This window comes from Lepisosteus platostomus, chromosome 11, assembly GCF_059453375.1.
Source record: "Lepisosteus platostomus isolate fLepPlt1 chromosome 11, fLepPlt1.hap1, whole genome shotgun sequence".
Lineage (NCBI taxonomy): Eukaryota > Metazoa > Chordata > Actinopteri > Semionotiformes > Lepisosteidae > Lepisosteus > Lepisosteus platostomus.
In genome coordinates this window covers 30,455,583-30,482,516 of record NC_142621.1, presented here as the reverse complement: position 1 = coordinate 30,482,516, position 26,934 = coordinate 30,455,583, and the positions used below count along the sequence as shown (strand labels likewise).

The following is a 26,934-nucleotide window of genomic DNA, read 5'->3' as shown; positions in this document are numbered from 1 at the left end:
CTGCCTGTTTACTCCGACTATGCCTAGGTCTAGCAGCAACCCTACCAAGGGCACCTCACTGAATCTCCATCCTCCACAGTCAGCCCCTGCGTGACACTATCAACACCTCCGAACCCGTTCTCCTGGGATTCGGGTCGTAATTTGATTCATTCGGATTGTATGCGAGAGCAGACTCGCTCGAAGATGTGCTATTACTACTCAATGCACATGAAAATGAAACACCGTTCCGTTTGCTTAGCAAGTGAGGGCTGTAGAGGGAAAAAAAGCCAAGCTTACCATGAAATCATCTGGAAATCTCGAAAATAGCCAACATCATAATCAATACACCTTCTCAGGTACAGTCTTTGGCAGACGGATGAAAGGTAAAGGTGTATTATGAGTAGGAGTGTCTTCATATTTATGAATTCTAACGAAGGGCTGTTTTGCGCTCTTATTCTGAAATAGTCAAATGTCAACTGAAAAAAAAAACTGCGTGAGCTCCAGGGTTTAAAACTGCAAAAGCTTTAGTCATCTGTGCAAATCAGCCACAATAAGATAGTCTCTGCAGAAGCTGCTGGAATTTAAGGAGGAGCAACGAAGAGGCTTTCTAAAAGCGTTCACCTCCCCCTTAAACACATACACGTAAGCAGAGAACACTGCACCGTACAAGTCCCGGGACTGTATTACAAGGCCTACATATGAAATGTATACTGTACATCTAATCATAAATGATCTACTGTACGGTCATCTATTCAAATACTCTCCCCTATATCACCATTATTGATTTGTTGATCTAGTGGGTAAATGTACAAGTTATGTGTATAGACCACAAGGGTATTTGTGATCATTGCTGTCCAATATAGCTCAATAAAATGTAGGGCAGGGGTAAGAATCGGGCTTTGAAACTCCCTTTAAGTAAAGCACTTATGAGTGTAATTTGTTTGACTTGGTCATGCATCCACCGTGAACACCATCCTTCACCGATTCTGCCACACCTCAGTGTGATACAAAATCAAAAGCATTTATTTACAGTATGCCCATCGACCTGACCGATAGCCTTCTAGTGAGCACATGCAGGCATATTAGTCGTTCATGAAGAGAATGAAAATCTGAATGTATAAGAGAGACGCATTTAAGACATGTCAGAAACGTTTGTGGTTCTAAATTAGCAAGCAGGTGCTTTATAAGGGTAAGTCCTGCTGGCTTGCTGCTGGAGGGAGGGGGTTAATGAGGTTTGATTCACACCGCCTGCATCAGCTGATTAAGACTTTATCTATGAGAAGATCCAGAAGGAAACAGCACGATGATTCAAGTTCATCCATAACCCATTTTTGCAATGACAACTGAAAGAATGTGGCTACCTTTGGACATTCAGATATTCTTCTAAACAAACCTACAGCTATGTGCAAAATATACCCATTTCCGTCTTCCAATTTTTCTGAGTACATGAAGCACATTGAAGTTGTTACATTTTGTGACAAAAGTCATACACATCACAAAGGCTGAACATTAATAAATTGGCACAGGTCTTTTAATATGGTGGCACAGTAGTCAATAATAATATGGTTCAATAATAAAATTCCTCAATGAGACACGCTGTTTCCAGTTAGCATATCTGTTCTGTCAAGATAAACAAGAATAACTTAACACTATTCATTTTAAAAATCCAGGAAATGTGTTTCTTATAATAAGTATTGGTCCTGTGGTCAGCTTTCATCAGTGGTTTCTCTATTTCTTCTTCTGAAACACTCGGGCCAGTGCAGCAGACACCCTGGTCAGCACAGATGACTTTGGTGGCTTCTCCCTGGGGTTCGGTTGAGGAGCAGAGACTCCTGAAATTACACAGTAGACTGGTTTGGCACATGAGCATTCAGGAATTTGTTTCGTTTAAACTAAAACGTCAGACCTGTGCACATAGATTTACTCACAGATGCCTCAAAAGTATCAAGCAGGAAATGACTGAATTAAACCCCCACAACTATGTGGCACTAAGAGCCATGGTCTCAATGTTTCTCCACAATTGAAAGTAAATCAAACTAAATTATATCCAACTGTACAGAGGCAGCTAGAGTCACTGACAGATTTAGTGAAGAGTATTTCATTCATCAGACACACTCTCCCAGCACTTACATAACACCTGTTATACAGCACTCAGCGCAAAGTGCATCTGAGGAAGGCCCCCTTTGAGATAAATCCTTTTTGGGGGTTCCCCTATGAAGTATTATTAGTTTGCCCCCAAAATATGTCTTTGTGCAATATCTTTTTTACAAAAGGCATTAGTTCTTTTAAGTTTGGACAGAGTTCGCCAGTCGTCCCCTGAATTTGAACAGGTTTGTTTTGGCTACTGTACTTTTTAAGAAAGCACTACTCTCATAAACGTTCATTACTTTCAAACACATTCAAGGGAACAGGCCAACCTGTTCAGAATTACTTCACATGCCTCTTTTCATATATTTGTTTTTAATTGCCAGTTTCAAATTCTATAATGAAGGAAATGCACAGTTCCATTCAGTATTATGGTCAGACATTTCTATTTCAGAATCAGAGTGTGAGAACTCACCTGGCATAGCACTGCGAGGCTGGCTCCATTGATATCTCTCTGGAGGGCCACTCTCCTTCTCGAAGATCTGTGTGCACACAGAGCAAACAGCGAATGGCATCAGAACGTTTTCTCATCAATCTTTCTAATCCTACTGTCACTTTATCTCCCCATTAGCACTTAAAAGCAATGTTTGTTTCCATAGAAAATGCAACAGAACCACAACATATTATCATAACTTTTTGTTTACAGTAACATATCCACTCTGGTCCTATTCCATAGTGTGAAACAAAGTGTTAAGCCCTAGTCCACAGTAAAACTGTATGTATTGTATACTACACTCCCTTGAAATTCTGTCAATAAGAAAGAACTATTATGAATCAGATCCGTACCTTCTTCCTTACAGTTTGTGGGATGCTCTTCTTATCCCTCAGTTGCATGAGTTCCCTCTTTCCAGAGCTGTTGAAACTTGAGGATGTGCCCTGAATTTCATAGAAGTTACCAAGGTCGGCGCTGGCATTGTGGCATGGTTCCCTCTGCATCACAGGTGAAGTCAGCTGAGGTTTTTGGGGAATCAAATGGAGAAAGCCAGAATTCACTCCCGGATGTGGAGCCTCGGAGGTCTGTTCCTTCCTCTCTCCCCTGGATCCTGCCTGTGGCATCCTCTCAAAGGCATCAGAGGACATGTGAGCCTCATAGTATGGCACGTTTTGATCATTTCTTAGCTTGAACTGAAGCCTGTTCTTAATTTTGGTGCCAAAGTTCACCATCTTCCTGAAAAGATTTTTCTTTCCTTTTTCTTTGTGGCGAAACTCTGCATACATCAAATTAGCCTGCCATACAAATAAAGAGAGAGTTAACTTCAATGTCAGTTGTGTTTTTTAGTTGCCACCAAAATTAGCCTAGACTCTCTTTGGGAACAGAAATCACATTTTGATGTGTGGATTGGTACTGCAGTTAAAAACAGATCAAAGTTAACAAATCATAGAAATTCACAATTCCATTCCTAACTTAATGTAATAATTAGGGTAATAGGGTTAAATATATTTTGTCAAGTTTTGAATCTCTTATCAACATACCTCAAGAGGCTTTATTTCATGCTCAGAAGGCTGCCGAAGAGATGTGGATGTTGAACTCTCAGCCTCCAGGGAGCGTTTCTTTTTTGCTTTAAGGGATTTCTTCTTTGCTGCCTTAGCATGGTGTTGTTCGTCAACATCCAGCTCTCTTGGTACAATGGACTCCTTTGGCTTTTTAGAAGACTCAGGGGCAAACCTCTCTCTTTTCTCAGTTGAAACATTTCTCAGGTCAAACGATTCACCCGCTGAGACCCTGTCATGGCCCATCTCTTTCATGCCACCCACCTTTTTCTTGGGGAAATCAGAAGAACTATTCATTGGAAAAGGTAGTACTTTGTTAGCACGAGGAGGAATCATGACTCTTATTTTCTCTGTAGTGCGATTGCTGTCATCCTTAGGTTTGAGGGACTCCAGAGGTGAATTTGTGCCTTGCGCAAACTCTCCCTCCTGGATATGTCTAGCGACACAGCAGATAATTCTCTTCATTGTTTCAGGGTTTCTTGAGCCGACCGCTATCTGTAAATCTCTCTTGCAGCCAGTCGCCTCCACCATACTCCGATATACAGCTCTAGTAGTTTTCTTCACATGCTGTAATAGTAAATGCTCTTGCTCATCTGCGTTGCACGAAGCAAGGCTGGGAATCCTTACTATTTTCTTCATCACATGTTCAGTGAGTTTCAGGGTCAATTCAGTGAGCTGGGACTCAGGCACCAGTTCCAGCTCTCCTGTGTCCTCTCTAGGGAATCCAGGCCGTATTTTCTCAAACAACCCGCTGATGATGCGTTTCACCCCAAATGTGTCAGAACAGGGAGCTGAAGACACCAGCGGCACACTTCCGTTGCTTGCTCCAGCCTCGTCTCCAGCCTTGGCATTGTCCTTGGCTTTGGCATTGGCACTGGCATTGTCATTGTCATTGTCCAGCTGAGGAATGAATAAGAGAGACGCATTTAAGACATGTCAGAAACGTTTGTGGTTCTAAATTAGCAAGCAGGTGCCCTATGAGGGTAAGTCTTGCTGGCTTGCTGCTGGGGGGAGGGGGTTAATGAGGTTTGATTCACACCGCCTGCATCAGCTGATTAAGACTTTATCTATGAGAAGATCCAGAAGGAAACAACATGATAATTCAAGTTCATCCATAACCCATTTTTGCAATGACAACTGAAAGAATGTGGCTACCTTTGGACATTCAGATATTCAGCACATACTGTAGATACATTCTACAGTATGTGCAAAATATACCCATTTCCATCTTCCAATTTTTCTGAGTACATGAAGCACATTGAAGTTGTTACATTTTGTGACAAAAGTCATACACATCACAAAGGCTGAACTTAATCTTTTAATAAACTGGCACAGGTCTTTTACTACGGTGGCACAGTAGTTAATAATAATAAGGTTCAATAATAAAATTCCTCAATGAGACACGCTGTTTTCAGTTAGCGTATCTGTTCTGTCAAGATAAACAGAAGAGAGGATCAAGAATAACTTAACACTATTAATTTTTAAAATCCAGGAAATGTGTTTCTTATAATAAGTATTGGTCCTCTGGTCAGGTTTCATCAGTAGTTTCTCTATTTCTTCTTCTGAAACACTCGGGCCAGTGCAGCAGACACCCTGGTCAGCACAGATGACTTTGGTGGCTTCTCCCTGGGGTTTGGTTGAGGAGCAGAGACTCCTGAAATTACACAGTAGACTGGTTTGGCACATGAGCATTCAGGAATTTGTTTCGTTTAAACTAGAACGTCAGACCTGTGCACATAGATTTACTCACAGATGCCTCAAAAGTATCAAGCAGGAAATGACTGAATTAAACCCCCACAACTACAGTATGTGGCACTAAGAGCCATGGTCTCAATGTTTCTCCACAATTGAAAGTAAATCAAACTAAATTATATCCAACTGTACAGAGGCAGCTAGAGTCACTGACAGATTTAGTGAAGAGTATTTCATTCATCAGACACACTCTCCCAGCACTTACATAACACCTGTTATACAGCACTCAGCGCAAAGTGCATCTGAGGAAGGCCCCCTTTGAGATAAATCCTTTTTTGGGGTTCCCCTATGAAGTATTATTAGTTTGCCCCCAAAATGTCTTTGTGCAATATCTTTTTTACAAAGGGCATTAGTTCTTTTAAGTTTGGACAGAGTTCGCCAGTCATCCCCTGAATTTGAACTGGTTTGTTTTGGCTACTGTACTTTTTAATATTGTAGCAGAATGATATATACAGATAAAGAATAAGAAAGCACTACTCTCATTAACGTTCATTACTTTCAAACACATTCAAGGGAACAGTGGGGACATACAGGCCAACCTGTTCAGAATTACTTCACATGCCTCTTTTCATATATTTGTTTTTAATTGCCAGTTTCAAATCCTATAATGAAGGAAATGCACAGTTCCATTCAGTATTATGGTCAGACATTTCTATTACAGCATCAGAGTGTGAGATAGAACTCACCTGGCATAGCACTGCGAGGCTGGCTCCATTGATATCTCTCTGGAGGGCCACTTTCCTTCTCGAAGATCTGTGTGCACACAGAGCAAACAGCGAACGGCATCAGAACGTTTTCTCATCAATCTTTCGAATCCTACTGTCACTTTATCCTCCCATTAGCAGTTAAAAGCAACGTTTGTTTCCATAGAAAATGCAACAGAACCACAACATATTACAGTATCATAACTTTTTGTTTGCAATAACATATCCACAATGGTCCTCTTCCACAGTGTGGAACAAAGTGTTAAGCCCTAGTCCACAGTAAAACTGTATGTATTGTATACTACACTCCCTTGAAATTCTGTCAATAAGAAAGAACTATCATGAATCAGATCCGTACCTTCTTCCTTACAGTTTGTGGGATGCTGTTCTTATCCCTCAGTTGCATGAGTTCCCTCTTTCCAGAGCTGTTGAAACTTGAGGATGTGCCCTGAATTTCATAGAAGTTACCAAGGTCGGCGCTGGCATTGTGGCATGGTTCCCTCTGCATCACAGGTGAAGTCAGCTGAGGTTTTTGGGGAATCAAATGGAGAAAGCCAGAATTCACTCCCGGATGTGGAGCCTCGGAGGTCTGTTCCTTCCTCTCTCCCCTGGATCCTGCCTGTGGCATCCTCTCAAAGGCATCAGAGGACATGTGAGCCTCATAGTATGGCACGTTTTGATCATTTCTTAGCTTGAACTGAAGCCTGTTCTTAATTTTGGTGCCAAAGTTCACCATCTTCCTGAAAAGATTTTTCTTTCCTTTTTCTTTGTGGCGAAACTCTGCATACATCAAATTAGCCTGCCATACAAATAAAGAGAGAGTTAACTTCAATGTCAGTTGTGTTTTTTAGTTGCCACCAAAATTAGCCTAGACTCTCTTTGGGAACAGAAATCACATTTTGATGTGTGGATTGGTACTGCAGTTAAAAACAGATCAAAGTTAACAAATCATAGAAATTCACAATTCCATTCCTAACTTAATGTAATAATTAGGGTAATAGGGTTAAATATATTTTGTCAAGTTTTGAATCTCTTATCAACATACCTCAAGAGGCTTTATTTCATGCTCAGAAGGCTGCCGAAGAGATGTGGATGTTGAACTCTCAGCCTCCAGGGAGCGTTTCTTTTTTGCTTTAAGGGATTTCTTCTTTGCTGCCTTAGCATGGTGTTGTTCGTCAACATCCAGCTCTCTTGGTACAATGGACTCCTTTGGCTTTTTAGAAGACTCAGGGGCAAACCTCTCTCTTTTCTCATTTGAAACATTTCTGAGGTCAAAAGATTCAACCGCTGAGACTCTGTCATAGGCCATCTCTTTCATGCCACCCACCTTTTTCTTGGGGAAATCAGAAGAACTATTCATTGGGGAAGGTAGTACTTTGTTAGCACGAGGAGGAATCATGACTCTTATTTTCTCCGTAGTGCGATTGCTGTCATCCTTAGGTTTGAGGGACTCCAGAGGTGAATTTGTGCCTTGCGCAAACTCTCCCTCCTGGATATGTCTAGCAACACAGCAGATAATTCTCTTCATTGTTTCAGGGTTTTTTGAGCCGACCGCTATCTGTAAATCTCTCTTGCAGCCAGTCGCCTCCACCATACTCCGATATACAGCTCTAGTAGTTTTCTTCACATGCTGTAATAGTAAATGCTCTTGCTCATCTGCGTTGCACGAAGCAAGGCTGGGAATCCTTACTATTTTCTTCATCACATGTTCAGTGAGTTTCAGGGTCAATTCAGTGAGCTGGGACTCAGGCACCAGTTCCAGCTCTCCTGTGTCGTCTCTAGGGAATCCAGGCCGTATTTTCTCGAACAACCCGCTGATGATGCGTTTCACCCCAAATGCGTCAGAACAGGGGGCTGAAGACACCAGCGGCACACTTCCGTTGCTTGCTCCAGCCGCGTCACCAGCCTTGGCATTGTCCTTGGCTTTGGCATTGGCACTGGCATTGTCATTGTCATTGTCCAGCTGAGGAGGACGGACAGGCTTTTTGCCTGTCAAAAAGCACAAGCTTGTGAGTTCTCTAACCAGAAGCTAACTCATTAGTCTGGCAGTAAACATAAGAAAAAACTGCATGGTAACAGTAAAACATGAATTAAAATAGATGGGGAATTCACTCTTAAAATAATTGCATACAGTAATAGAACATTTAAACATAATTTTCCTTAAATATACTTTTGATAGATGCATACTTAAAATGAATAGAGTTTCACAGCTCAACACAGTGACAAACGAGTCTGCTGATTTTACTGTATTAGTTGTGGTTTTTGTATTCTGCCCTGCTGAAGAAACAGGTTCAACAACCTGCTGTTCTAAAGACACATCAGCTGGCTTAGCTTCTGGTCTCCTCATAGGCTCCAGAGTGGCTCCTCTGTTACCTTTTGCAGGAGGTTCCTGTTTTTTGTTCCACGGTCTCCCTCCGGGGGACATTCCTTCCTCAGTCTGGAGTTCACCCACTGTCTGTTGTCCAGGTTCATCCTTGCTGCTTGGCTGCCCCTGACGTGGTCTCTCTTTTCTTGCCGGCAGAATCTTGTAGGTTTCGAAAGGTCTTCCTCTTGTTGGTTGGATAAGTTTCCCATCTATTTCTCTTTCTTCCGTGTGCAGAGAATGAGCAGTGCTGTCAGACCCAGGAACGTTCCCCTTGGAGAATCTTTTCGTGTCACGATCCAGAATCACATTGTCTTCCAGGGTCTCCTGTGTGCTTTCCACAGAGACACTCCTGGCAATCCCTGGTGACATAAAAATGCATGTTGTGTCAACTGTAAGTAATGAAAGGGTAGACAATTCAGCAGAAAATGTAGGTTATGTTTGAATGGAAAGCAGCATGGGAAAATGGCATGTCAGAAAATGATTACAAACAACCAAAGGACATTCACAACAAACTTTTAAACAACATGATTCATGGTTAGAGAATACAGCAAAGTTAGGCACAATATAAACACAAAATAACACAAAAATAAAATCTTTACATGATGTATTTACAGTTGCCTTTCAGCTGATACTATTATTATTATTATGAGTATTGGCACTGCTAGTATTGAAAGCCATCTCATTAGTCAGGCAGTAAACATAAGAAAAAACTGCATGGCAATAGTAAAACATGAATTAAAATAGATGGGGAATTCACTCTTAAAATAATTGCATACAGTAATAGAACATTTAAACATAATTTTCCTTAAATATATTTTTGTTAGATGCATACATAAAACGTATAGAGTTTAACAGCTCAACACAGCGACAAACGAGTCAACAAAAGTTGATTTTACTGTAGAAGATGTGGTTTTTGTATTCTGCCCTGCTGAAGAAACAGGTTCAACCTGCTGTTCTAAAGACACATCAGCTGGCTTAGCTTCTGGTCTTCTCATAGGCTCCAGAGTGTCTCCTCTGTTACCTTTTGCAGGAGGTTCCTGTTTTTTGTTCCACGGTCTCCCTCCGGGGGACATTCCTTCCTCAGTCTGGAGTTCACCCACTGTCTGTTGTCCAGGTTCATCCTTGCTGCTTGGCTGCCCCTGACGTGGTCTCTCTTTTCTTGTCGGCAGAATCTTGTAGGTTTCGAAAGGTCTTCCTCTTGTTGGTTGGATAAGTTTCCCATCTATTTCTCTTTCTTCAGTGTGCAGAGAATGAGCAGTGCTGTCAGAGCCAGGAACGTTCCCCTTGGAGAATCTTTTCGTGTCACGATCCAGAATCACTTTGTCTTCCAGGGTCTCCTGTGTGCTTTCCACAGAGACACTCCTGGCAATCCCTGGTGACATAAAAATGCATGTTGTGTCAACTGTAAGTAATGAAAGGGTAGACAATTCAGCAGAAAATGTAGGTTATGTTTGAATGGAAAGCAGCATGGGAAAATGGCATGTCAGAAAATGATTACAAACAACCAAAGGACATTCACAACAAACTTTTAAACAACATGATTCATGGTAAGAGAATACAGCAAAGTTAGACACAATATAAACACAAAATAACACAAAAATAAAATCTTTACATGATGTATTTACAGTTGCCTTTCAGCTGATACTATTATTATTATTATTATTATGAGTATTGGCACTGCTAGTATTGAAAGCCATCTCATTAGTCAGGCAGTAAACATAAGAAAAAACTGCATGGCAATAGTAAAACATGAATTAAAATAGATGGGGAATTCACTCTTAAAATAATTGCATACAGTAATAGAACATTTAAACATAATTTTCCTTAAATACATTTTTGATAGATGCATACATAAAACGTATAGAGTTTAACAGCTCAACACAGCAACAAACGAGTCAACAAAAGTTGATTTTACTGTAGAAGATGTGGTTTTTGTATTCTGCCCTGCTGAAGAAACAGGTTCAACCTGCTGTTCTAAAGACACATCAGCTGGCTTAGCTTCTGGTCTCCTCATAGGCTCCAGAGTGGCTACTCTGTTACCTTTTGCAGGAGGTTCCTGTTTTTTGTTCCACGGTCTCCCTCCGGGGGACATTCCTTCCTCAGTCTGGAGTTCACCCACTGTCTGTTGTCCAGGCTCATCCTTGCTGCTTGGCTGCCCCTGACGTGGTCTCTCTTTTATTTCCGGCAGAACCTTGTAGATTAATAAAGGTCTTCCTCTTGTTGTTCGGGTAGGTTTCCCATCTATTTTTCTTTCTTCCGTGTGCAGGGAATGAGCAGTGCTGTCAGAGCCAGGAACGTTCCCCTTGGAGAATCTTTTCGTGTCACAATCCAGAATCACTTTGTCTTCCAGGGTCTCCTGTGTACTTTCCACAGAGACACTCCTGGCAATCCCTGGTGACATAAAAATGCATGTTGTGTCAACTGTAAGAAATGAAAGGGTAGACAATTCAGCAGAAAATGTAGGTTATGTTTGAATGGAATGCAGCATGGGAAAATGGCATGTCAGAAAATGATTACAACCAAAGGACATTCACAACAAACTTTTAAACAACATGATATATGGTAAGAGAGTACAGCAAAGTTAGAGATAATATAAACACAAAATAACACAAAAATAAAATCTTTACATGATGTATTTACAGTTGCCTTTCAGCTGATACTATTATTATTATTATTATTATTATTATTATTACTATTATTATTATTATTATTATTATTATTATTATTATTATTATGAGTATTGGCACCGCCAGTATTGAAAGTCATCTCATTAGTCAGGCAGTAAACATAAGAAAAAACAGCATGGCAATAGTAAAACATGACTTAAAATAGATGGGGAATTCACTCTTAAAATAATTGCATACAGTATTAGAACATATAAACATAATTTTCCTTAAATACACTTTTGATAGATGCATACTTAAAACGTATAGAGTTTCACAGCTCAACACAGCGACAAACGAGTCAACAAAAGTTGATTTTACTGTAGAAGATGTGGTTTTTGTATTCTGCCCTGCTGAAGAAACAGGTTCAACCTGCTGTTCTAAAGACACATCAGCTGGCTTAGCTTCTAGTCTCCTCATAGGCTCCAGAGTGGCTCCTCTGTTACCTTTTGCAGGAGGTTCCTGTTTTTTGTTCCACGGTCTCCCTCCGGGGGACATTCCTTCCTCAGTCTGGAGTTCACCCACTGTCTGTTGTCCAGGCTCATTCTTGCTGCTTGGCTGCCCCTGACGTGGTCTCTCTTTTATTGCCGGCAGAATCTTGTAGGTTTCTAAAGCTCTTCCTCTTGTTGGTTGGATACGTTTCCCATCTATTTCTCTTTCTTCCGTGTGCAGGGAATGAGCAGTGCTGTCAGAGCCAGGAACGTTCCCCTTGGAGAATCTTTTCGTGTCACGATCCAGAATCACTTTGTCTTCCAGGGTCTCCTGTATGCTTTCCACAGAGACACTCCTGGCAATCCCTGGTGACATAAAAATGCATGTTGTGTCAACTGTAAGTTATGAAAGGGTAGACAATTCAGCAGAAAATGTAGGTTATGTTTGAATGGAAGGCAGCATGGGAAAATGACATGTCAGAAAATGATTACAAACAACCATAGGACATTCACAACAAACTTTTAAACGACATGATTCATAGTAAGAGAATACAGCAAAGTTAGACATAATATAAACACAAATAACACAAAAATAAAATCTTTACATGATGTATTTACAGTTGCCTTTCAGCCTATACTATTATTATTATGATGAGTATTGGCACCACCAGTATTGAAAGCCATCTCATTAGTCTGGCAGTAAACATAAGAAAAAACTGCATGGCAATAGTAAAACATGACTTAAAATAGATGGGGAATTCACTCTTAAAATAATTGCATACAGTAATAGAACATTTAATTAAAGCATAATTTTCCTTAAATACACTTTTGATAGATGCATACTTTAAACGTATAGAGTTTCACAGCTCAACACAGTGACAAACGAGTCTGTTGATTTTACTGTAGAAGTTGTGGTTTTTGTATTCTGCCCTGCTGAAGAAACAGGTTCAACCTGCTGTTCTAAAGACACATCAGCTGGCTTAGCTTCTGGTCTCCTCATAGGCTCCAGAGCAGCTCCTCTGTTACCTTTTGCAGGAGGTTCCTGTTTTTTGTTCCACGGTCTCTCTCCGGGGGACATTCCTTCCTCAGTCTGGAGTTCACCCACTGTCTGTTGTCCAGGCTCATCCTTGCTGCTTGGCTGCCCCTGACGTGGTCTCTCTTTTATTGGCGGCAGAACCCCGTAGGTTAATAAAGGTCTTCCTCTTGTTGTTTGGGTAAGTTTCCCATCTATTTTTCTTTCTTCCGTGTGCAGGGAATGAGTAGTGCTGTCAGAGCCAGGAACTTTCCCCTTGGAGAATCTTTTCGTGTCACGATCCAGAATCACTTTGTCTTCCAGGGTCTCCTGTGTGCTTTCCACAGAGACACTCCTGGCAATCCCTGGTGATATAAAAGTGCATGTTGTATCAACTGTAAGTAATGAAAGGGTAGACAATTCAGCAGAAAATGTAGGTTATGTTATTGAATGGAAGGCAGCATGGGAAAATGGCATGTCAGAAAATGATTACAAACAACCATAGGACATTCACAACAAACTTTTAAACAACATGATATATGGTAAGAGAATACAGCAAAGTTAGACATAATATAAACACAAAATAACACAATAATAAAATCTTTACATGATGTATTTACAGTTGCCTTTCAGCTGATACTATTATTATTATTATGAGTATTGGCACCACCAGTATTGAAAGTCATCTCATTAGTCTGGCAGTAAACATAAGAAAAAACTGCATGGCAATAGTAAAACATGACTTAAAATAGATGGGGAATTCACTCTTAAAATAATTGTATACAGTAATAGAACATTTAAACATAATTTTCCTTACATACACTTTTGATAGATGCATACTTAAAACGTATAGAGTTTCACAGCTCAACACAGCGACAAACGAGTCTGCTGATTTTACTGTAGAAGTTGTGGTTTTTGTATTCTGCCCTGCTGAAGAAACAGGTTCAACAACCTGCTGTTCTAAAGACACATCAGCTGGCTTAGCTTCTGGTCTTCTCATAGGCTCCAGAGTGGCTCCTCTGTTACCTTTTGCAGGAGGTTCCTGTTTTTTGTTCCACGGTCTCCCTCCGGGGGACATTCCTTCCTCAGTCTGGAGTTCACCCACTGTCTGTTGTCCAGGCTCATTCTTGCTGCTTGGCTGCCCCTGACGTGGTCTCTCTTTTATTGCCGGCAGAATCTTGTAGGTTTCTAAAGCTCTTCCTCTTGTTGGTTGGATAAGTTTCCCATCTATTTCTCTTTCTTCCGTGTGCAGGGAATGAGCACTGCTGTCAGAGCCAGGAACGTTCCCCTTGGAGAATCTTTTCGTGTCACGATCCAGAATCACTTTGTCTTCCAGGGTCTCCTGTGTGCTTTCCACAGAGACACTCCTGGCAATCCCTGGTGACATAAAAATGCATGTTGTGTCAACTGTAAGTTATGAAAGGGTAGACAATTCAGCAGAAAATGTAGGTTATGTTTGAATGGAAGGCAGCATGGGAAAATGGCATGTCAGAAAATGATTACAAACAACCATAGGACATTCACAACAAACTTTTAAACGACATGATTCATAGTAAGAGAATACAGCAAAGTTAGACATAATATAAACACAAATAACACAAAAATAAAATCTTTACATGATGTATTTACAGTTGCCTTTCAGCCTATACTATTATTATTATGATGAGTATTGGCACCACCAGTATTGAAAGCCATCTCATTAGTCTGGCGGTAAACATAAGAAAAAACTGCATGGAAATAGTAAAACATGATCTAAAACAGATGGGGAATTCACTCTTAAAATAATTGCATACAGTAATAGAACATTTAATTAAAGCATAATTTTCCTTAAATACACTTTTGATAGATGCATACTTTAAACGTATAGAGTTTCACAGCTCAACACAGTGACAAACGAGTCTGTTGATTTTACTGTAGAAGTTGTGGTTTTTGTATTCTGCCCTGCTGAAGAAACAGGTTCAACCTGCTGTTCTAAAGACACATCAGCTGGCTTAGCTTCTGGTCTCCTCATAGGCTCCAGAGCAGCTCCTCTGTTACCTTTTGCAGGAGGTTCCTGTTTTTTGTTCCACGGTCTCTCTCCGGGGGACATTCCTTCCTCAGTCTGGAGTTCACCCACTGTCTGTTGTCCAGGCTCATCCTTGCTGCTTGGCTGCCCCTGACGTGGTCTCTCTTTTATTGGCGGCAGAACCCCGTAGGTTAATAAAGGTCTTCCTCTTGTTGTTTGGGTAAGTTTCCCATCTATTTTTCTTTCTTCCGTGTGCAGGGAATGAGTAGTGCTGTCAGAGCCAGGAACTTTCCCCTTGGAGAATCTTTTCGTGTCACGATCCAGAATCACTTTGTCTTCCAGGGTCTCCTGTGTGCTTTCCACAGAGACACTCCTGGCAATCCCTGGTGATATAAAAGTGCATGTTGTATCAACTGTAAGTAATGAAAGGGTAGACAATTCAGCAGAAAATGTAGGTTATGTTATTGAATGGAAGGCAGCATGGGAAAATGGCATGTCAGAAAATGATTACAAACAACCATAGGACATTCACAACAAACTTTTAAACGACATGATTCATAGTAAGAGAATACAGCAAAGTTAGACATAATATAAACAATACAAATACACTTTTGATAGATGCATACTTAAATGCTGCATTTACACCAGTTGAGTTGACTGAGTGGTCCTCAATTGCAAATAGTTTTTTTTTTAAAAAAGACAACAACAAGGTGGAGAAAAACTTGATTTCTTACCTTCACTGTCACTATTGTTGGGCTCTAATGGCAAATCATAGCTGGCAAACAAAACGTTGATGATGAATTGTACCAGAACTCTGGTGAGCAGGTCCAATGCATCATTATGTATCTGTGAACTGTGATTCGTCTTCTCTAGGCCATGTCCTGAATTCGTCACTGACTCTTTGCCCGGCATTTTTTGTTCAACGGTATAGAATTTCTTATTAAACACATGTGGAGCACCAAAAACATCATGTTCCTCTGATTCTCTCGATTGAGAACCTGGGAAAGTCAGACACAGTTCCAAAAGCTTTCTCACCGATCTTTCAGCGTACAGAATCAGAAACTGAATGGAAAACACAGATGTTTTCAAATTCTTGTCTGCTGTTTCAGAATTGGGATTGTTATCTAACTTTTTTGTGATGCTTGACTCCGAAATCACTTTTGAAACAGTATCGATCAGTTCCTCTGAAAACAGACTGGGTATGCTACTGGTGAGAATCCCTACCAGTGTCTTCCCAGCAGCGTTCATTGTGGGAGCCACTGCAATGGAGCTGTTTGAACAGCCCTGTTCTTCTGGCCCTCCTATCTGAAGTAGCGAGACATTTGCTGTGACTCCCGGGACCTGAAGTCCATGGGACACCTTGTGAATCCTCCCAACTGACTCATGAGCTCGACTCTTAGAGGTGGGAGTTACATCACACTCACTTGTGTCTTTGTTAGTGGCACGATTACATTGATCTTCTGCACATGCCAATAATTCTAATCTAGTCACAATTCTATCGACAATTTTCATGGCAATAAAATCAATGTCGGACAATGAAATTGCTGCCTGGATAGTTCCAGCAGGAGTCGCACAGGTTGGTGAGGTGAGGGAGTGGTCTCCTTCCTCAAAACTGGCAGCTCTTGCTCTCTCTGGTTCCCTCAATGTTCCTTTGGAGGGTGAATCCTTGATCAGATCAGGTGAAGTAGAGAGTTCCTTCCAAACCAGGGCTTGGCTCAGCTGTCTGATCTCAGATGCCACTGTGTCTCCCTGTTTCGCTACAAGACTCATTCGACTTGGAAGCTTGGGGAAGATACTAGATGGCGTTTGTCCAGGAATATTGCGGCTACAGTACTCGACCTGACCCATGTGAGAAGGGAATACTGTTGCAGGTGCATTGACAGTTTGAACATGCTGACGAGAGCATATTTTCTTACGGACAACTGCTTCTTCATCTGCCTTTCTGTCTTTCTCAGACTCTTTGGCATTGAGAGACAGGTTCAGCTCTGATACTTTAACAGTCTCAATTCGTATTATAATAGTATCTACCTGTAAACTTGCCAGCAAGGATTCCTCTGAGAGCGTAGCTCTCATTGTTTCCACCCTATTCATCTCACTCTTGATGGTCTGCATTAGCTGGCAGACAATGTCCTGGGCACAGGTTTTCACCATTAACTGAATATCCTGACTTTTCAGGATAGGTCTCAACGAACTGATATCTCTTAACACACCCAAATGCTCTGAGGCATTGGGACATATAGGAAGAACGGATTTTTGCATCAAGTGGCTCTCCTTGAAAGAATAAGGTTCACCGGAGTTAGTCTGTGGTAGAACTCGTTTTAAAGTAGGAAAATGTTTCAGGGGGCCATCTAATTTATCTTGTTTGTCAGGTGAACGTTTTGCTGCACTGAATGCAATCAGAGTGTCCTGACTAAAAAAATGTTTTAGTTTAGTCATCACAGTTTTAAAGACATCTTCATTTACTGAATGAACCTGCCTAGATGAAACTGCTGTTTCAAATTCTGGTGGGAAATCTGAGTTGCAGGCTTCCTTTGTATCCTTGTGCTTTTCAGTGGAGGCAGCACGCTGAAGTTTTTCAAGAATAGCATCAACAAGACCAGAAGCTGCTGCATTGACTTCCAGATAAAAACTGGAAGAGCCTAAGGACACTGTCCTCTGGGAATGTTTTGGCATATCCAGTGCTGTTAGTAAAGCTGCTTCACCAGAAATGCTGACTGGAGTCTCCAAAAGATCAGAGGGATTAAAAGACTTGAGCTTTGCTGCAGCTCTCATCATAACTTGACTGACTAACAGCGTTGCTCTCCCCCGAGATTCTGATTTGTGTCTATCAGCTAAACACTTAGCAACAGGTCTAACTTCCCTTTTAACTAGCTTCTTAGGAGTATTATTGATCTCAGATTCCGAGATTCCCATTACATTTTCCTTGAGTACTCTTTTGGTTCCCACTGGTGACTCAAAAGATCGAGGATTTATATCACAAGTCAGAAAACATTTAGCTTCTGTTTCTTGCTTGGGAAAGACTTCCTCTACAGTCTCAATGTGCTTGAGTGGCACAAGCTGAAAGGAGCTGCTCCTGGTCACAGAACTTCCAATGGATGTAACCATTTCTCTGTTTTGCGGAACATCAGGAGTTAACTCACTAACCCTTTGCCTGTCTTTAACTGTCTTGATCTCTTCTAAGACAGCATTGATGATTTCCGATGCCACGATTCCTAACTCAGACTCCATTTCCTCCTGAGTCACTGCTTCAACGGTGTCAGTGAAACAAGGCTCAAGTTTCTCAGAAACAAGCTGTAAGATCCTCCTGGCAACCTGGGAGTCTGTTGATTCCACCTCCTGGGTCTCCAGGTGGACTGGCACACCATTTGCTGGCCTCTTGGTGGAATTTTGTTGTATGCTTGTTGATAAGGCAGAATTGACACACTCAAGGACATCATCTAGAATATTAGATGCTAGATTACTGGACCTAGAGGAAGGTATAAGGCTTCTGACATGAGAATGCCATGGTTCTTCCTGGGGGGCAGGATGTTGTATTTCAATGAGTGCTCTACCTATAACATCTTGTACTATACAGTCTGCATTTTTGATTATGGTAGAATTAGGGATTCCAAACAGTTTCTTTAGAGGTTCAGAGCTATCTGCCTCAATCTTTTCCCTTCCTTCAGTATCCACCAGTCTGGGTGAGGGTGTGCCAGTTTTTATGTGGCTGGGTGCATCATTGCCTCTCTGTTCCTCTGCGTAATTCTCCAGGGAAGTCAAGGATGAGCATGGTGAAGCAAAGGGAGTGGAGGTCCTGCTTCTCCCACATATGAAGCCACTGCTCTTCCTCTGGACCTGCACTGAGCAATGGGAGCCAGTTCTGGTCAGGGAGTGAGAACTGAGCGTAGCCTGCAGGGTCTCCTCGTTGGTGCTGATATGCACCTGGGACTGGAAGGAGCTCTGAGACAGACTTCTGCTTCTCTCTTCATACAGAGAGATGGCTGGGAGTAGCACCCTGGAAATAGACACCACCACCCATGCCACTATACTCTCAGACAGGTCATTAAGCTCAACCATTGTTATCTGGTTTGAAACAAGAAAAGAAAGGGAAATTAGCATTCTTTTATTCACTGCCCTTTAATTAACAGGCTTGATGTGATATGCCCCAGTAGGATGTCAGGCATAAGTATCACTACAGCTATAATATGGTAATATTCAGGTTGATCACAGTCTAGTGAGTTCATGCAGTTATTAAAAATACTGTACAGGTAAATAGAAATGCTAGTGGAGGCCTCCATTTTTACTCCACCTATGAGCTGGAGAGCTCTGCGTTAATGTCCCAGAGTCCCCTGCATGGACAGATAATCATCTGTCATCATCCTCTGTCACTCAAAGGACTGAACCTTTGTCAATACTCAATCATGGCCAATGATCAAATCATTCTCATGTGTGGTAGTCTCTTTCTATATATGAACATGTGTATCCTGAATTATCCTATTGTTAGAAATTGTTTGTATCCTGACTTATCAAAATCAAATCAAAAACAGCAATTACATAGCCTCCCATAAAAACATCCACCAGCTTCTGTAGTTAACATTTCTAAACTATTCTCACTCCTTCTCATTAGCAAAACTCTCCAGTTTAATGGTTAGTGCACTCCTTTATTCGGGTGGACCACACTTCCCAGGGATGGGGAGGTAACACAGGAGAATCGTGTATACATAAACAAGAAAAAAACAACCCTGCTACAGCCAGCTGAAGCTTTAACTGCCACTGCAGTGTAACTGCAGACCTTTAAAGATAGTTATTTAACATCTACATCTGAACCACTCTGCCACACCATCTTTATTCCCTTTTCTGAATCCCAGACATGAGCAATACTCCCATTTGAATTCTTCACTGGTTCCAGAAGGTGGCAGCATCCACATTCTAATAACAAACGTGGCCCCAGCTCAACTGGCAACTAATGGAACAATGTGACAATGTGCTAGAAATCAGTTCTATAGTTAAGTCCAGTACAAAATGAAATGAATCCTTGTGCATGAAAAGAACTGTAAAAAGCTTACTGTGCCACATAGGCTGTCTTCAACGATCTTTATTTCCCTAAAAAATAAATTATTCTTATTAATATTAATCCTGTACATACTTGTGTAGAACATTTTGAAAATAATAACTAGTCTTATCCACACACAGCACACACATAGGAAAGACACATATTCACACACTCGGGAATTGTATTAGACACTCTGCTTTCAAAGAAGTATAGTTAATATTACTAGTTTTGTATACATAATCATTCTCAAACACAGCCTAGAGCCCACACTATGCTTTTCCCCTCTGCAGGTGTTCACTAGAGTAAAGACAAGCACAGCTTACCCATCAGACAGCTGCCTAAAGAGATAAGTGCTGGAGGATGAATTGGTTGACATCTCTCCAAAGAAGTTGGATGGAATATTATCTGTACGAAGGCAAAAGAAAAGAATTTCACTCAGATTATATTTAAGAATATATATAAGAAAACTTACAAATGAGAAGAAGCCATATAGCGCATCTAGTCTGATTAGTTGCTGTTAGCTGACTAATCTGAGGATCTCAACCATCCATTTCATGAAAGAAGTCAGTGTACTTCAGCAACAACTTTGCTGGATGGCTTTTTACATACTCCTACAACCCACTGTGTAAAGAACTGCCTTCTAATCTAAGTTTTAAATGTGCTTCTAAGTAGTTTCCTCTTGTGTCGTCTGGTTTGTGTTTAATTGTGTAATCTGCTGTGTGTTCACTGCTGATGCTGACGTCCATAAGATTATGTTTGCTACTGCCTTTGAGAATTTTGAAAGCATAAGTCAGTTCTCTTCCTTGTCTATTCTGTAAGCTACAGTATTTTAAAATTCTGCATTTATACTTTATTATTGTAAGCATTCAAGTACCAAAAACAACTCAGGAGGATTCTCGGCCTTAATTTCATAAATGGACTATAGATCTCAGGGATCCAATTGTCAATCAGCTACCTCACTAGTGTAAATTGCCAAATTTTTAAAAACCAAGACAGATGGGTGTCTACAATTATTGTATGTAAATTCTTGAATCATGCTTCTGTATATATTCAATTATAAAATATTTTTTAAACTAAATACACAAAATAAAATTGCTGGGATATATTTTTTTTAACCTGCTGAAATTGTAGAGATGTCCTCCTTGATCACTGATCTGTTGTCTTTATCATTCTTCTGTGACTTTTCTGTGAAATAGAGGACTCACAATGTTAGAATGACCTGACTTAATCACATTATTTCAGACAGTAAAATGTTCTTCTAACAAACAGTAATGTAAGGCAAAATAAGTAATTCGAGAATCGTTAAGAATACTGCAAAATACAGAATATATTCTGGATAAGTAATAACAATTTAAATGATAGTAAATGATGCCATGATGCCTCTTAATGCAATATCAATATACAGTACAACAGCTACAGTTCAAGCTTTGGAAAATGTTCATTTTAAAAACGGTTTGGTCAGTTTAGTTGATGTGACATTGCCAAGTGACTTGAAAATACAGAAGTTACTCTCACCTCATAATTACCAATGTTGCATTTTGCCGTTGATTTGAAATAAATGCACCACCATATTTAAATCTCATTTAGACTTGTAACATTAAAATAGTTTTCTACAATTTACCTACAGTACTAGTGGATGGAAACAAAACCTTACCCTGTTTTTCTGCATCAAATATTTCATTTAAATATTCTTTTTTAACAGTATCGTGCTTTCCTCTCAAATTGTCCATCCTCTCCTGCAACTTGTCCTTTAGATTGTCCTCTAGGATAATCTAGAAATGACAATCAGGTTTTTTTTTTATGAAGGTGGTGTTTTGTATCTTCCCTTTTAAAACATTCCTGTGGTCAGGCTAGAGTGCGCTGATTAAATAAAACACCAGATGAAGCTCTTTAATGTCTGATTGCTGGCTCACCTGTAAGTCTGCTGGCACTTTGAGATCTCACTGAGAAAAAGAGGCTTTTTATATGGGTAAAATGTTATTGTCTCTGCACACCTATAGTGCATTTTGATTAGTGTCTGCAAGACTGGGTAGAGTTTTCCTAAATCTAAAATGTATTTGATATTACATTAACATTATGATTCTAGTGGGTCTTCTGTGGGAAAGATTCAGAAAGGTTAAATAGGACTTAATACGATCATAAAATATGAATCAAGAATCAAGAACTGAACTCATTATGCTGTAAGGTTTTTGATTTAACCAAAGAACATCTTCAAGGAAACTAAAATAAATTCTGATGGAAAAAGTTTCAGATTCAGAGAACAAATCCCCGTTTCTATGGTCTACAACATCTACCCAAACAATCATGTAGTTCTTCATGCAGCAAGTGCAGAAAATTAGAAGACACAAATGTAGGCACACCATGAGGATTCCCAGTTGAAGAATTATGGTACATTATGGGACAGGGGGCAGTAAAGTTTCAAATTCCCCCCCCCCCCCCCCAGAATACAACTGAAACCCTGACACATCCCTGACAAGAACCTCAAGCGACCGACCTCCCTTCGACCTGTGCTGTGCTGTACCTCTCTTTGTTTTTTAGATTTGGGGGTCTTCTTGCTCTGGACCGGTTGTGGGGTCTCTGAGAATTCTCCCTTCATGCTTATCAGGTGTGCCCTCTCCGTGCCCTTCCACTGCTTCCAGGTCAGCTGTGGAAAGAGACGCGCAGCAGAAGTCATCTTTCTCTTTCTAGAGTTTGTTCCATAGAGCCCATTTGCTGGATAGTTCTGTTATTTACAGTATGAAGAACCAAGAAGGAGACATTTCCATAAGATGACAACATTATGCTGGCAGGTTTGTAGGCCAGAAGAGGACAGCCAAAAACTAGAATTTAAGGAAAAGGCTTGGAACACAAGTCAGGGGGTTTCATTCAGCATCAGATTACACATACTGTTGAAATGTTCTTCATGTTAAAGAACTTTTAGTGAAAGGAAACTTTCTGTGGGAAATACAGGCTATCTCCTACCTTAAGCCACCATAAAAGGGTGCGTAGTTTTAAGCATGGCTAGACAGAATTAATGTACTTGGAAAGATCACTCAATTTAAAAAAGAAATGGTTATTTTGTACATGTGATGTGAAATAAAACTATTTTGGTATCTAATAACTATTATATTTATAAGACTATTATTCTGTGATTAGACAGACATGTCTTCTGTGTTACCTGAGCCTGAGAGCAGGTTCCAGGGCTGCAGGCCTGTGTCTGAGCAGACAAAATCTTTCCCATCTCAAGAGCATCAAAGGCTCTCCAGTCCAGGACGTCAATCATCTTAACAACATAAGTTTCTTTTAACTACTCACCTCTATTGGTCTCTTGACCTGCAGGACTTTCAGATTCTGGGTTGGTCTGTTGCCCTTTTGTGGAAGTTCAGGCAGGAACCTTCACACAGCAACAGCAAAGAAAGCACTGAGTATAAGATAACTAATGAAAAAGAACTTCCATTAACTAAAATCAAAGTCGTGAGTGTGTTACGTTTGAGGAAAGAAACAAGGACACATTGTAACACATCTCTGAACTAAAGCTACAGCTGGCATACAAAACGCAGTCATTACATTTAAAAAGGAGACACATCTTGCTTTGAGAACATTAAAAAGGTGACAAATGAGAGGAGTCCATTTGGCCAATCTAGCCTGTAACTAATCAATCCAGTCCTCATCCAGAGGCCAGGGTGCCTGCTTCAACAACATGAAACTAATCCAGGGTAGAACCAACAGTAGCTACACTGTTGATATTCATGATGCTTTCAGCATTGGGACAAGATAATCTACGTTAAACAAAAATGTAGCATAAGAAACGCCTACCACACATTAAACAAATCTCACAGGTTGGCTCTTAACTTATGGAATGAAATAAAAGTATGAATTCCTTAAAATTCCATTAAAAAACTGAATGGTTTTTCAGCAGAAAGGTTAAGCAGCAGTGACCTGCACAAGAGGGATGTTAGCATATTATTACCTGTCTTTCCCAGTCATTTCCTGGGCCAAGAATCCTTTGGAGCCCCTTTCCTGGACCATTTTCCTTAAGTGGTAGATGGCGATATCTCTGGAAATCGGACTCTGGACCAAAAGCCTTGGAAATGATGTCATTTTGGATCTCTGAAACACAACAAATACTTCACTGCACTTTGGTACTTTCTTCATTTACAAATTAAGATACTGATGGCAAAATGGACATTTATGGTTGCAGTAATATGCCTCACATATCATAGAGAGCTAAAAACCTCCCAGCTATGCATGCGACCTTGTTCCAGTCTACAAAAGGAGACAGAACCAGAGCCACAAAAAGACAGACTGTCGAAATTTATACAGAACACTAAACCTCCCTACCGGGAAATCCATCTATAATCAGCAGCTTTAAAAACAATAACATTTCTATTGCTATTAGCAAGGCAGTCGTAAATAAAGAGCAAAAACATAATTTAGCATCATATATAGCAGTATTAAATAGAACTGTGTTTTGTATAAATAATATCACCAACTCTTTAAATTGTCTTAAATGTTTCTGCTGTAAGGTAGGTAAAAACAAAAATGCAGTCAAATGCTGGACATTTTGTTATTTTCTATAAATACCTGAATTATGAAGATCGCAGCCAAATGCTGAATGAAAATATAGAAAATGTGTTCATATTTGGTCCGGTATAATAACAGAGAGCTCTGGTTTTCATTGTCAAAAACAGGTGAATACCTGTAAAAACAACCTGTTCGCTCAGAGGGCTGTAACTCATGTCTGAACACCAGTTCATCTGCTAAAGGCCTGTGTCTACTGCACTGTATATACAGGGATTCAAGCAATCAGTAAGCTGTGTTGCAACTAAATTTTGTAAAGCCTACTCCAAACGTCAAAAGCACCATAAAAGATGCTTGTTTTATTACTTCACTTATTGGTAAAATACTGTTTATTCGATTTCATATCTTCAACTATACACAAGTTACCTTCCCTGGCTTACTGTGTAAGAGCTCAAGACTAATTAACAACTTTTGATCAACTTTCTGTGTATGTAAGCTAAATAGCCCATGTTTCCATCATTTGACTAACGGATAAACATGTCACCAAGGCTGCAGCAAGCTACTGTAGCAATCTTGATATGCACTTTGCTAGCTACAGTACCTTATAATTACATGAACAACTGTTGATAAAATAAGCTAATTGTATTTTATCTGATTGTAGTTCATATCTCTAAAAAGCAACAAGAGTAATCCTTTCGGTAGGCAAGTGTTTTGGCATGCATCCATTTTTTCTAATAGGTAGGCTAGGGTTTTTCAGACATGTCGTTTTCTATTTATTCACCTCTGATTCACACCCTAGTAAAAGCTGGCTGATAACGTTTTTTAAGCCAGGTACTCTGAGCATTTGTGGTATTGCTTTCTCTCACTGAGCAGACAACAAAGAAAATGTGGTTCTGACACACTCTGAGGTGTGAAGAATAAGTCTCCCTAGGTCTGTCCTAAATCAATCTTCATTCATTGCTCTTTGTCCCTGTGAAACTGCCTCACTTGTTCCCTTCCACAGTCACTCCCAGCAGCCCCTGATTCAGACACACACTCCAGACTGTCTTACGTTCTCTAGATCACTGTTGAGCTCCTCTTTCCACTGAGTGTCCAGCTTGCCCCTGCGGCAGTCAGAGGAGCTCTGGTGGACATCAGGAAGTCTGAGGCGCCTCGACTCTGGCCGGTAGCCACTGGCCAGAGGGGGAATGACAACGGGGGGCAGCGGGTGCAGCTGAAAGGAAGAAGTTTTACCATTTTCAAGCTCTTTTTCACTGCCATGTTACTTAACACAGGTTTTCTCATGGAATTTGCCCTGATGTCTGACACTTGCAGATGACATTGGTGAATTCCATCAGAAGCATAAAAACCGGGTTTGAACAAGAGAAGGGTGTTTTGTTTAAATAAAAAGCAGCAAACTTAATAAAAGATCTCATCCAGCCATTTTCTGAAAGATGCTGGTGTATCAGCATCAATATGACTAAGCAGGCCGCTTGTTCCATACGCTCACAACCTTGTGTTTAAACTGTTTTTGAAAGACAATCCGAATTTTAACTGTTTGGATTACAGGGAGTCCCCGAAATACTGTACGTTAGGAACCAGGAAGTCACAACTTACTTCTAAGCAACATACGGTGTATAGGGGACGTTTTTCCTATAGACAATCTAAATATGGAAGATTAACTACGTAAAATGCCCAAGCGACTTAAAAACTGGGGTTTTGCTATAAAGAGTCGGGATAGGGATCATAAATTAGATTTCAGCGTGTATTTCATTGTACTTCAAGAAGCTAACCAAATATACGTGTACACATAGCATTTTTACACGAATCATTCACTTTTTTCTTGACTTACCAAGCATTTAAAACATCACATCAATTTAAGCGGTATTTTAAACAAACGTTTATTAACCAAACACTCGTTTGTGTGATCGTACCTTGAGAAGTGAGCGGGTTTTGCTTGATAATAAACCTTCAACAACGGTTGAACCCATCGTTACACGGATGTAAAAGAACATCTTAACGAAAGTAAACGAAAATAAGTCGGCCCTTACGAAAATTAAATATATGTCACATATTTTTTTAAATATATTCATACAAATAGGAATACATAATTTTACGACAACAAACTCCACAAGAGCGTGAACAGTTTTAGGGCGCGTGATCAAATAACGTCGCCTGCAGAAAGTTTAACGTTGAGCCTCGCGGCTTACTGTATAACGGTGAGCTGTAGTTTAAAATAACTGGCAAGACGTCTGCGGAAATTGTCTCAACACAATTTTTGAAAAGGTAGGTCTTCTTTAACTTGTCAACAGGCCTTTGAGCAAACTACTCCAGTAATGAATACGAACCCTACTTAAGATGTTCAGAAGACTTTTGATAAAGCTCCTCCTGAGAGGTAACGGACGTACTTGGATTAAATAAAAAGCTAATAAGCAGAGGGTACTGGTAAGAGGGGTGATCTCCCAGATAGAGGTCATGTAATAAAAGTGGTATTACAGATATGTGCATTGGGGGGAACTGGTCTTATTTTTTAGAAGACTTAAATACTGGTAGTCAAATCCAGTAGGTTACTTTTTATACAAATAGTTGTGGGATACTGTAAGAAGCCATCCAGCCAGGTTGTTGAATCTGATACCGTCTTCTTCCAAGAAACAGCTGGGTGAGGTGCTTGGAGGAATTAGCGAACTATTTTTTGTTGGTAGCATTTGTTAAGTTTTTTTTTTGTCTTGGCTGCGGTAAAGGATCAATTTAATAAGGATGATGTAAATCTGTCTATACCGTTTTAAGGCATGGCTTTCCAAAAGCAAATAATGACCGTTATTTAGGTCTCATGAAAGAGAACAGTATAGCAGTGAACGGTGGTACATGACAGAGAA

The 26,934-nt window shown here is 40.3% G+C and overlaps 4 protein-coding genes and 1 long non-coding RNA gene across 5 annotated transcripts in view; all 5 read right to left on the bottom strand.

Moving 5' to 3' along the window:
• The window catches only part of LOC148652412 (uncharacterized), a 76,756-nt gene extending 75,313 nt beyond the window's left edge, over positions 1-1,443 (bottom strand). Inside the window, exon 1 of the mRNA XM_088597619.1 lies at positions 1,373-1,443. The gene's annotated coding sequence lies outside the window, so the exon portion shown is untranslated. The remainder of the gene's footprint in view (positions 1-1,372) is intronic.
• Positions 1,444-1,492: 49 nt separating this feature from the next.
• The window catches only part of LOC148652406 (uncharacterized), an 80,833-nt gene continuing 55,391 nt past the window's right edge, over positions 1,493-26,934 (bottom strand). The window contains exons 2-5 of the mRNA XM_088599103.1: positions 3,598-4,811; positions 2,911-3,351; positions 2,540-2,606; positions 1,493-1,811 (exon numbers count right to left, since the gene is read on the bottom strand). Of these exons, the coding sequence (XP_088455229.1) occupies positions 1,708-1,811; positions 2,540-2,606; positions 2,911-3,351; positions 3,598-4,254 (1,269 nt within the window). The 5' untranslated portion in view covers positions 4,255-4,811 and the 3' untranslated portion in view covers positions 1,493-1,707. The remainder of the gene's footprint in view (positions 1,812-2,539; positions 2,607-2,910; positions 3,352-3,597; positions 4,812-26,934) is intronic.
• Positions 4,921-12,803, bottom strand: LOC148652411 (uncharacterized). Its single transcript, XM_088599099.1, has 5 exons — positions 12,557-12,803; positions 7,117-8,060; positions 6,430-6,870; positions 6,054-6,120; positions 4,921-5,269 (listed from the first exon to the last, which is right to left on the bottom strand). Exons 1-5 carry the CDS (start codon positions 12,606-12,608, stop codon positions 5,166-5,168), a joined length of 1,608 nt encoding a protein of 535 aa, XP_088455225.1. The 5' UTR covers positions 12,609-12,803; the 3' UTR covers positions 4,921-5,165.
• On the bottom strand, positions 14,853-16,176 carry LOC148652410 (uncharacterized). Its single transcript, XR_015925085.1, has 2 exons — positions 15,282-16,176; positions 14,853-14,930 (listed from the first exon to the last, which is right to left on the bottom strand). It is a non-coding gene; the product is annotated as an uncharacterized LOC148652410 (long non-coding RNA).
• Positions 19,851-26,248, bottom strand: LOC148652409 (uncharacterized). The gene is made up of 8 exons (XM_088599094.1): positions 25,993-26,248; positions 25,131-25,292; positions 23,529-23,668; positions 22,874-22,952; positions 22,101-22,223; positions 21,234-21,351; positions 20,696-20,764; positions 19,851-19,984 (listed from the first exon to the last, which is right to left on the bottom strand). Exons 1-8 carry the CDS (start codon positions 26,149-26,151, stop codon positions 19,899-19,901), a joined length of 936 nt encoding a protein of 311 aa, XP_088455220.1. The 5' UTR covers positions 26,152-26,248; the 3' UTR covers positions 19,851-19,898.

What these genes read in the sequence shown, in the direction of transcription:
- LOC148652409 (XM_088599094.1), bottom strand. Translation starts at nt 26,151, where the DNA reads ATGAATATATTTAAAAAAATATGTGACATATATTTAATTTTCGTAAGG. An exon ending in AGGTCAAGAGACCAATAGAG is followed by an intron (nt 22,224 to 22,873) that starts GTGAGTAGTTAA and finishes CTCTTTCCACAG; the next exon opens with CTGACCTGGAAGCAGTGGAA. An exon ending in ATTTGATGCAGAAAAACAGG is followed by an intron (nt 20,765 to 21,233) that starts GTAAGGTTTTGT and finishes TCTATTTCACAG; the next exon opens with AAAAGTCACAGAAGAATGAT.
- LOC148652411 (XM_088599099.1), bottom strand. Translation starts at nt 12,608, where the DNA reads ATGTCCCCCGGAGAGAGACCGTGGAACAAAAAACAGGAACCTCCTGCA. An exon ending in ATGAAATAAAGCCTCTTGAG is followed by an intron (nt 6,871 to 7,116) that starts GTATGTTGATAA and finishes TTTGTATGGCAG; the next exon opens with GCTAATTTGATGTATGCAGA. An exon ending in GCCTCGCAGTGCTATGCCAG is followed by an intron (nt 5,270 to 6,053) that starts GTGAGTTCTATC and finishes GTGTAATTTCAG; the next exon opens with GAGTCTCTGCTCCTCAACCA.